The 11,522-nt window shown below is 39.3% G+C and overlaps 1 protein-coding gene across 1 annotated transcript; it reads right to left on the bottom strand.

Moving 5' to 3' along the window:
- Nucleotides 1-428: 428 nt before the first annotated feature.
- On the bottom strand, nucleotides 429-1,690 carry LOC103227147 (olfactory receptor 2F2). Its single transcript, XM_007983315.3, has one exon. It carries the CDS (start codon nucleotides 1,655-1,657, stop codon nucleotides 704-706), a length of 954 nt encoding a protein of 317 aa, XP_007981506.3. The 5' UTR covers nucleotides 1,658-1,690; the 3' UTR covers nucleotides 429-703.
- Between the last annotated feature and the right edge of the window lie 9,832 nt (nucleotides 1,691-11,522).

Below are 11,522 nucleotides of genomic sequence, written 5' to 3'. Positions count from 1 at the left end.
GTGAAGTAGTGCCTGAAACTTTTATTTTCCTTGGCTAATAATAGTCTTCATTACAAACAACCATTTTTTAACCCTATCAGGGCAAAACAAGAACTTTAGTTGATATTTCTTCACTGAATTACCTCCAGCACTCAGAGTAAAACATTTTGTTCACATTTAGAAAGTCCTGCACAAAATCATTTTAATAAGCCTTGACAACAACATCCTTCTCGGAATGTTGACTCATAATTACTGTATGTGGCTACATAAACAACCAATTATTTTAAGTGAGTCTTCAAATGTGAAAATGCATTTTGTTTTAAATGCAAACACTATAACCTTTTACAAAATGTCAATAAATAAGAACCACTGTTCCAAGGTAAGATGTATGAGTAGGTCTATGATTATAAATAATGTGACAAACCAAAACAGTAAGTAGTACTTTTTTTCAGTTTTTATCAGAACGTAAGAGTGGAGATTGAGATATTGTGGAAGGTTCTGTTACAGCAGTAGCTAACTCCACTAATCATACTGCTGGGATATAAAATTATCCCCACATCCCACACCGCATCCAACTCAACCACTCAGCCTCCCACATAACATCCCTAGTACATGTTACATCATCTCCTTCCTGGTTGCCAGAGCAACATAGTTTATCCTTGCCATATCTGAGTTGGGTGGAGAACAATGAGGCAAAGCTTTTTCTCAAAGTGATGTTCACAAGTCAAGTTGCCAGCTTTGATGTTATCCCAGAGAATTTCTCTAATAGTTTATGCCAGGCCCCCTTCACCTCTTTATTCCTTAGACTATAAATCATAGGGTTCAGCAGAGGCATAACAATGGCATAGAAGACAGAGATCAGCTTTTCTTGAAGGACTGAGGGACCAGAGTGGGGCTGGATGTAAGTGAAAATGGTTGTGCCATAGCACAGGGAAACCACTGTGAGATGAGAGGCACACGTGTGAAAGGCTTTCTTTCTTCCTTCTCTGGACTGGATCTTTAGGATGGTGGAGATGATCTGGATGTAGGACAAAAGAACCAGGCAGAAGGGTGTCATCAGAAGAACAATGCTAGACACCATGATGGCGGCCTCATTGGAAGAGGTGTCCACACAAGCCAGCCTGACCACAGCTAGGAGTTCACAGGATATATGATCAATAAACTTGTTAGTGCACATGGGCAGCTGAAAAGTGATAGCAGTCTGCACAAGAGAGTTGATGGAGCCACTGACCCAGGATGTGATGGCCAACCTAGCACACAGTGCTCCATGCATGATGGCCGAGTATCGCAGGGGGTCACACACAGCCACATAGCGGTCATAGGCCATCACTGCCAGGAGAACAAACTCAATCCCACCCAAGGCCAGGGAGAAAAATAACTGGGCTGCACAGCTCTGGAATGGGATGGATTTATGTTCTGCAAGAAAATGTGCCAGCAGCTGAGGGACTATACTTGTGGCATAGGAGACATCGACAAGGGAGAGGTTGGTGAGAAAGAAATACATGGGAGTGTGGAGTCGGCTGTCCAGTCTGATTAGAAGGACAATGAGACAGTTCCCCAGCACTGTCATGAGGTATGTGACCAAGAACAGGGAAAACAGGGAGACCTGAGTGCACCAGTCACTGGATAAGCCAAGAAGAATAAATTCTCTCACCCACGTCTGGTTCTCTATTTCCATTTAAAAATGTGAGGAATATTAATCTGCAGAAAGAGTCAGAAAAAAACAGAAGCTGTTGAATCAAAGAATCACAAGAATAACTTCTTAGGAATGCATACTGTATATGACATTCCAGCCTTGGCCAAATATTTTAGATAATTCACGAGGCCAAGATAACAGGCTTGTTTCCAACACACAATGTATTTACTTTGCACCAGAGAGACAGTAGGGCTTTCATAAGGACATGGTGTGGACTCACATAAGCCAGTTAAAGCCTGTACATAATGCAGTGCAATTTTTGCAAGCTTTACCTCTTTACTCACTTACCTCAGTATCCAGGGCAGGGAGTTTGTTTTCTGGTGATGTCAGCAAAAATGAAGAATAGAAAGTCCCAGACTCTACTCTTCTCTACAGAACATTCAGCTAGCAACTATCCCCAGACCAGAGTATCTTTTTTAAAACTCCATTACTTGGACACTAACGTGAGACAACCACAAGGTACATGGAATGAAAATGGAATTAGAAGGCTAAGAAGCATAGTTTCACTTCAACCCTGCCACGTTGCCCCCTGCCAAAGTTAACACAACACCAGACAAAGAGGGTTTTCCTGGGCACATGGTTTTTACTAGAGGAAAAGAAAACTAGAGGCAGTCATTCAGCATCTCTAGTATTCCAAGATGCTTCTCAGAAATCCCACTCTGGGCTTACCTCATGGAGAACACTGGAGGTAACAGCATAACTAGACTACCTAGTGTCAAGTAGAAACAAAGAAAGGAGGCAGAGGTCGTAGTGACTAGTGACTAGCACACAGATCATGGCGTTACCTTTGTATTCTTGCTAGCTGTGGTGCCCAATCAGAGACACTAGTCAACTCATAGTTCATTTACTAAGCTAAACTGGTCATCTTCAGAAGCATGGTAGGAAGTGCAATCTAGCTTGAGGCCTTAGATAGCTAGTCCCCATGTCCTGTCTCAGAGCCCATACCAGTGATCTCTGCCAAGACAAGGAGATACACACCTCCACCCATTTCAGAAAGACACATGAGGTAGATCTGCTTGACCCAGGAAGTCAATCCACAGCTCTACTCAGCTAAAAAGCCCCATCAAGGACATCTACATGCCTTTCAGAGAAGCATGAGGGCTAGACCTGCTTGACCTGGGAAGTCAAACTCAATTCAGCCCAAAGGCCATCTTACAGGGAAGAAACCCCACAGGGAAGCTCCATCTTAACAAGCAAGAAACCCTCCACTGTGGGAGTGTAGCCTCTGACCCCCATCATTCTAAGCAGCAACTTCTCCTAACTTTGGAGTTCAGCCTACAGCCCTGCCCAACTGAAAATCCCTGAGGGGGTGGCCTGCCCCTCCACACCTGTGGGCGTTTCTCGTTAGGTGGAACGAGAGACTTGAGAAAAGAAATGAGGCACAGAGACAAAGTATAGAGAAAGAAAAAGTGGTCCCAGGGGACGGCGCTCAGCATACAGAGGACCCACGCCGGCACTGGTATCTGAGTTCCCTTAGTATTTATTGATAATTATCTTTACCATCTTAAAGAAAAGGAAGTGGCAGGATAATAGGATCATTGTAGGGAGAAAGTCAGCAGTGAGACATATGAATGAAGATCTCTGTGACATGAATAAGTTTAAGGAAAAGTGCTGTGCCTTGATATGCATATGTAAACATCTCCATAAACCTTTTTAGTGCATAAAGAGCAGCATTGCGCTAGCAAGTCCCGCCTTTTGCCTTAAGGCGGTTTTCTCCTTTCTCAGTAAACAGGACATACAATCGGGTTTTATACTGAGATGTTCCATTGCTCAGGGAAGGGCAGGAGACAGATGCTTTTCTCTATCTCAACTGCCAACAACCGCCAAGAGGCCTTCTTTCCTCTTGTACTAGTCCTCCTCAGCACAGACCATTCACAGGTGTCAGGCTGGGGGACGATCAGGTCTTTCCCTTCCCACAAGGCCATATTTCAGACCATCACATGGGGAGAAACCTTGGACAATACCCAGCTTTCCTAGGCAGAAGTCCCTGCGACCTTTGGCAGTGTGCGTATCCTGGGTACTTTAGATTAAGAGAACAGTGATGACTTTTAACCAGCAAGCTGCGGCACTTGTTTAACAAAGCACACCCTGTACAGCCCAAAATCCTTTAAACCTTGAGTCACCATAGCACATGTCTCTTGCAAGGACAAGGTTGTGGGCAGGGTAACAGATTAACAACATCTCAAATACAGAACAAAATGGAGTCTCTTATGTCTGCTTCTTTCTATATAGACACAGTAACAGGCTGATCTTTCTTTTCCCCACAATCCCAGAAAGCACAATTTTCCAGCCAGGGAATAAATTCTGTGACTAGTCTGACCAGAAGATATTTAAGCACCCAGTCAGTAGCCCTGTGTGATAACAGAGCCCAGTCAGTGGTCTTGCCAGACAGCAGGACCAGTCAATAGCCCCAGCCAATATCAGAGCAAAGGCAGCATCCCAGGCAGGTAGAAGATCCACAGTTAGCTTTGCCTGCCCAGGGTCATTACCAGCTGGTCCTTGAAGAATTACAGGCTACACTAAATAGTATAGGTCTAGCCCTGCCAAAGAACACCTGTAAAGGCCAGAAGGAGGGGGTACCTCTTCAAATGGAAAGATAACAATGCAAAGACACAGGATTACACAGCACTGGGGAGTTACGACACCTCCAAAAGAAACTAATGAAGTGCTAATAATGGACCCTAAAGAAATGGAGATCTATGGAGTGACAAAGAATTCAGAATAATCATTTTAAGTTAAAAAAAAGTACAAATAGAAATTAAATAAAATTTGGAAAAACTACACAAACAAGATGAGAAGTTTTACAAATAAGTAGAAACAATAAAAGAGAACCAAATAGAAATCCTAGAGATGAAGAATAAAAAGACTGGACTGAAAAATTCAATTAGAAGTTTCAATGGCAGACTCAAGCAGAAGAAATATCAGTGAGCTGAAAGAGAACATTTGAAATTATCCAGTCAGAGGTGCAAACAGACAAAAGAATGAAAAAGAATGAAGAAAGCCTATAGGAATTATGGGAGACCAATCCTTTATATAATAGGAGTTGCAGAAGAGAAGTAGGAGAAAAAGGGGCAAAAACCATATTTAAAGAAATAATGGCTGAAAAATTCCCTAATCTGGAGACAGAAACCAACATCCAGGTACAAGAAGTTCAGAGATCTCCAAACAAATTCAACCCAAAAAGGAGTTCTGCAAAACACGTAATAATCAAACTATCAAAATTCAAAGATAAAAAACAAAAAAAACGATTCTAAGAGGAGCAAGAGATAAGAAACATATCACATATAAATGAGGTTCAATACAACTCTTAGCAGATTTCTTAGCAGAAATCCTGCCGGCCAGGAAAGGTTGGGATGATATAGTCAAAGTGCTGAAAGCAAAAAACTTGCCAATCAAAAATACTTTACCCAGAAAAATCTGCATTTCAGAAATGAAAAAGAAAAAGGCTAAGGGAGCTCATCACCACTAGGCCTGCCTTATAGGAATTATTAAAGAAAGTTATTTAATCTGAAACAAAATGTGGCTAATTAATAACATATAACTTACTAAAATAGAAAATTCAGTAATATAAGTAAAACAGAGCCATACTCAGAATACTCTAGGACTGTAATGATGGTGTATAAAGCAATTATATCCCTAGTACAAGTATTAAAAGGCAAAATTACTAATAACAACTACAGCTAAAATAAATTATCAAAATATACACATTAAAAGTAATGGTAAATTCTGGGTCAGGCACAGTGCCTCACACCTGTAATCCCAACACTTTGGGAGGCCGAGGCAGGCGGATCATTTGAAGTCAGGAGTTTGAGACCAGCCTGGCCAACATGGGGAAACCCTGTCTCGACTAAAAATACAAAAATTAGCTAGGCGTGGTGGCAGGCACCTGTAAATCCAGCTACTTGGAAGGCTGGCACAGGAAGAGAATTGCTTGAACCCGGGAGGCAGAAGTTGCAGTGAACTGAGATCATACCATTGTACTCCAGCCTGGATGACAAGAGAGAAACATGGTATCAAAAAAAAAAAAAAAAAAAAGTAATGGTAAATTTCAATATCAAAAACATAAAAATGTGGCTGGGGGACTCAGGAGTTCAAGACCAGCCTGGGCAACATGGTGAAACCCCATCTCCACTAAAAATACAAAAATTAGCTGAGTCCAGTGGCATGTGCCTGCAATCCCAGCTACTCAGGAAGCTGAGGCAGGAGAATCACTTGAGCCTGGGAGGCAGAGATTGCAGTGAGCCCAGACTGCATCATTGCACTCCAGCCTGGGTGACAGAGCGAGACTCCATCTCAAAAAAAACAAAAAACAAAAAACAAACAAACAAACAAACAAAAACAGACAAAGAAAAACATTATATAATGATAAAAGGATCAATTCATCAAGAGGATATAAATATTGTAAATATATATGCACCCAACATTGGAGCACCTAAATAAATAAAACAAATATTAAAGGATCTGAAGTGAGAGATAGATGGCAACACAATAACAGTAGGGGACTTCAATACACTATGTTCAACAATGGATGAATCGTTTAGACAGAAAATTAATGAGGAAACATTAGACACGAAAAACACTTTAGACCAAATAGACCTAACGAACATATACAGAGCATTCCATCCAACAGCAGCAAAATACACCTTCTTTTCAAATGCACACTGAACATCCTTCCATATAGTACCCAGGCGAGGAAGGATGGTAGGTAAAATGATAAACAATGAAGACAAACATGGTTCAAATCTCAAGGACTACCCTGCATATATCTACCGCATCAAACATGATGAAATGTATAAATAAATTACCAGAAAAGATTCAGAAGAGACAGATGCATAGTAACAACGGAAAGACAGGGTATTAGAGAATCTGGATTTGAATCTTGTTTTTTATGACTTACCAGGTGTGTGATTTGGATTATAAACTTAATTTTTTATGTTCAAAATGGGATAATACTACATAACTCACTAGAATATACAAGCTCAAACATAGATAACTCATGGAGAAACCTCTTCATAAACTGAGCCTCAGAGTCAAACAAGCCACATCCCTTTCTGCTTCTTGAGACTTGGAACAAGCTACTTAGCCTTGATGTGCTTCATATTTCTTTATCTGTAAAATATAGATAAATACTGGTTAATCGAAAGGTATGTTGGTGAAAGGTATGTTAGGTAGTAGTACTCTGGTAGTGCAGATATTGGTGGTAATATGACCTCTACCCTGGGGGAGACAAAGTAACAAACGAGCTTTCCCCTTACATCCCCTCAAGTTCAGACTTTTTGAAAAAGGAAGAAAAACTGTTAATATATTTAAAGTCTTGGAGGTAACTTATACTATTTGAAGTTCCTGGGAACTTTGGGTCTTACTGAGGATTTAGGCTCTTTCAATCTCTGGTAAAAGAGGAAGGGGAGTGGTAAATATATCTTGTTGTTTTTATTTTTCTATTGTTCTGTTTATTCCTACTCACTCTTTTTATTTTTCTAAGAAAGCCTTTGCATAGGGTCTCAGAAAAAAGAGGGTAGGAAAATGGCTGCTTAAGCTTTCTAGCATAAAAGGAAAAACGTGTCTGGTAACCTTTGTTGACTGTATAGCAGATCTGCCTCCAAAGTAGATATTTCATTTCAATTAATTTGGCAAACAACTATGAAGTGCCATTTTTACTAGATGCTGAGATTTCAAGGTGAGTATTACATTTCCCTGTCCTCAAAGAGCTGACCTGGCAAGTGGAGTAAAAGACACAGAACAAATTGTTATCACAAAATGTGTTCCTCTGCTGCACTATGACAGCTGCCTGGAGAACATGCAAGCCCATGACTCATATGCTCTTCTCACCCACTCTGCACATCTCTCTACTACAGCCTTTGTCTCACTATGACTGAATGACAGCATCACATCCTAGAAAAAGCATGAGCCTCACAGCCAAATAATCCACATCCCTTTCTGCTTCTTGAGACCTGGAACAAACTACTTAGCGTTTATGCACTTCATATTTCTTTATCTGTATAATATGGATAAATATTGGTTAATTGAAAGATATGTTGGTGAAACCTAATGCATTGAAGATCTAAAGTTGCTACACTAATGACTGAATCACTTTATGGCTCATCATTTAGTGATGATAATTGGTTGGCCTTTCATTTCATGTCCTTGATAACTTTCAGTAGCATATTCTTTCATTTATTCCCCCTCTAGCATCCTCTGGTTTTATTGCTCTTGATGGACTCCCACTTGCTCATTATAAAAACTATACAGACTCTTTTGGGGAGAAGACCTTTTGCTACATAATTATTATTTTAATTCTCTCTTTTCTTTCACATCCAGCATTCCCAAATGATTGGTATCCACTTGTTGGGTTTATTTCCTCATAACATTCATTCTTTAGGCCCTGAAAATCTAATTTCCATCTTCACTAATCTATAGAAACTGCACTCTTAAAGGTCACTTGTAGCTTCCTAAAAATCATATCCAGAGACCTTTATTCTACCTTCATTGTTTGTCTTTTAACCTATTTAACTATTTGTTTCTTAAAACTCTCAACTCTGTGAAACTCTTCTGTCCTGATTTTATTCCAAACTTATTTTTTTTCTGTATTCCTGGATAATTATTTCAAATTTTTCTTATTCCATTGCTGTTAGTATTTTCTTTTTTTTTTTTTTTTTTTTTTTTTTTTTTTTTTTTTTTTGAGACAGAGTCTCGCTGTGTCACCCAGGCTGGAGTGCAGTGGCGCGATCTCGGCTCACTGCAAGCTCCGCCTCCCGGGTTTTACGCCATTCTCCTGCCTCAGCCTCCGAGTAGCTGGGACTACAGGCGCCCGCCACCTCGCCCGGCTAGTTTTTTGTATTTTTAGTAGAGACGGGGTTTCACGGTGTTAGCCAGGATGGTCTCGATCTCCTGACCTCGTGATCCACCCGCCTCGGCCTCCCAAAGTGCTGGGATTACAGGCTTGAGCCACCACTGTGCTCAGAACTTGCTTTCTCCTTTCTATAGCTTTTTCTTGAAGGACTTAACTGTAATAATCATTATCAACTCTATATGGCCCAATCTCAATTCTACATTTATCTCCTATACTTCTCTCCAAAGGTTCAGTTGCCTCCTTCAACAGCTTAATGAATGTATTCTAAATATTTCACTGTAGACTCAACTTGTAGAGTCAGGTCTCTACAACCACCTGACTCCCATATTTCTATCAACGGAACTAAATGTATCACGTTTAATTTTTCTCTTTCTCGCCCCTGCATGGAATACATCAGCTTCTTGTATTCTTGTATTACATACCTCCCATCTCTCCTTAGTTTTCATTCACACTGCTAATGCCTTAACACATGCCCCATCACTCTCCATCTGATGAAATACAACAATCTCTTTATGAATCTCCCTGATTTGCCCTGTGCCAACTCCAAACCACCTTACACTGTACTCCAAACTGATTATCCTAAAATACATTCATACCTAAATTATAACCATGCACAAACATATCTTATGATGTCTGACTACAGGATTAAGTATATTCTGGACAGAGGAGTGTCCGAATTCTTGATAATAAGTTCTACCCTATCTTTTATTTTATTAGTTGTAGCATTTACTATCATGTATGTGTTTAGAACAAAGTATTTTACTAAAATATCCCCCAATGCTAAATACCATTCATAAGTATGTCAGCTAATTATTTTTAATCCATGAAAGACTATATTTAGCATTGCCTTCATTTTAAAATAATTTAACTTTAAAATAACTGATATCCAAATATTCCTGGTTTTTAGCCATAGAGTCCCTTCTTAGATTCATGGTAGATAAAGAAAAATAGAAATATTGTCAGCATTTAAAAAGATAAATGGAGGAGGAAATGTGTTAGATGATTTTGACACACCTGCAGTTAACACCATCTCCTCATTATCTTGGACTCAGTTTTCAGCTAAATAGAGATGGATTCCTAATCTGTCTTCAGAATGAAGAATGAAATAATTGCTAGATAGTGTTTTGCATATCCAAACACTTGGTGTCAGAAGTCTAAAGCTTGGCCTACTCAACTTCAGTGTTTCAGGGGATCTGAAACTATTCCAAAGCCTGTTGCTCATTGAAAATCAACATCAGTGAAAGATAATATCAAAAAAGATAGATTTTTGAGAACGTTTGATCCATTTTTCTCTGTACAAAGCATTCTGGTTTGGTTACCTGGCTTTTCACACATCTGAGTCCCATTATCTAGACCCAGTTTCTCAAATATGTGTATCTCCGACATTCACCTTTGGTAACATAGTTTATTATGGTCTTGTTGTGTAAATTTTCACCTTTATATTTCTCATCCCCCTAGTCTTTTATTTTTTATTTTTATTTTTATTTTTTTTTGAGACGGAGTCTCGCTCTGTCACCCAGGCTGGAGTGCAGTGGCGCGATCCCGGCTCACTGCAAGCTCCGCCTCCCGGGTTCACGCCATTCTCCTGCCTCAGCCTCCCAAGTAGCTGGGACTACAGGCGCCTGCCACCACGCCCGGCTAATTTTTTTTGTATTTTTTAGTAGAGACGGGGTTTCACCGTGTTAGCCAGGATGGTCTCGATCTCCTGACCTCGTGATCCGCCCCTAGTCTTATTATAGGGCTAAGGACGCAGCTTTTGTTCAAAAGCCAGTTTTGAACATCAGCACAGGTAAGAGTCAGTTCTGTTGAGATCTTCCTCCTCTACAAGCCTGTTTTTGTGCTCTTTTCTCAGTACTCATCCCAACTCCAGCTGTTTTATCTTTTTGAAAGCACCTCATTTTCCTTTAATAATCAATAAAATCCAATTTGACATCTGCTGGGTCCTATTATCCTCATACTGGACACACCTCAAACCATACCTCTCTCTATGTTTTGAGATTTATCTATTCAAAAATAAAGAATGTGCTCTGTCTGTTCAGAACATAGTATTGAAAAATGACATGCCTCTGAGGTTCATGTTCTTAGACATGAGCACCAAGGAAAAAAGACTTCATCATGCCTGCTTTGTGAATTCTGGTGGATATAGAGTAATTTTTGTGGTCAGAACAAATAGAACACAATAAGCGATATAAGAAAGTTGCCATTAAAATATTCTGCTACAAATTATCTCCTTGTTGCCATCACTAATGACTGAAATTCCAATATTAGTAATTTATTATTTTATATTGAAATTTTCTTCCTTGTGAATTTTTAGATGGAATTATTCTAAATGGAATTTTTAAAATATGAATTACCTGGCCTTATTGTGATCCTTTAAAATAAGTCATGCAAGAGCAGAAAACTGAGACCCTTACAAATGAGTAGAGATGAGGAATGACATTTAAAATTGTAGGAAAAATTAGACATGAGGTATAGATAGCAAAGACCAACTCCTCATTGTTAAAATATTACTTTTGTTTGCCCTAGTTAAAAGTATCATCATATACTGTCTGTTATTAACCTTTATTAATAGTTACAGTGAACAGAGCCAAGATGTCTTCTATGACAGACGATAAAAGCAGAAAACAAATATTTAGATTCCTAATATATAAAATGTTTTATATAACAATACAGATAATTTAAAAGTTCAATTGTAGTTAGTTATGGTTTTTTGTGTAAATCGAGAGAATCTAATTATTCAGCATTGAACATATTTGACCTTCTGTTTTGGGGTTCTAAATAATCTTGGCTGGGACAAGTGAAAGCCTAAATACAGAAACAGAGCAAAAAAGGGCAAATGTTTCTTTCTACTAGTCAAAACAACTCAAAGTCATACCTTTATAAAGTTGAACTGTCAATAGAAACGGCACCTTCATTTAGAGAAAGATTTCTCTGACTGGTGTTTGAAGGGTTGGTTGATGTAAACACAGTGTGCGTCCACCATGAGCAGGAATATTT

The sequence above is a fragment of the Chlorocebus sabaeus genome, chromosome 21 (assembly GCF_047675955.1).
Source record: "Chlorocebus sabaeus isolate Y175 chromosome 21, mChlSab1.0.hap1, whole genome shotgun sequence".
In the NCBI taxonomy this organism is placed as follows: Eukaryota; Metazoa; Chordata; class Mammalia; order Primates; family Cercopithecidae; genus Chlorocebus; species Chlorocebus sabaeus.
Note: the sequence above shows the minus strand (reverse complement) of the source record. Positions and strands in the feature narration are given on the sequence as shown.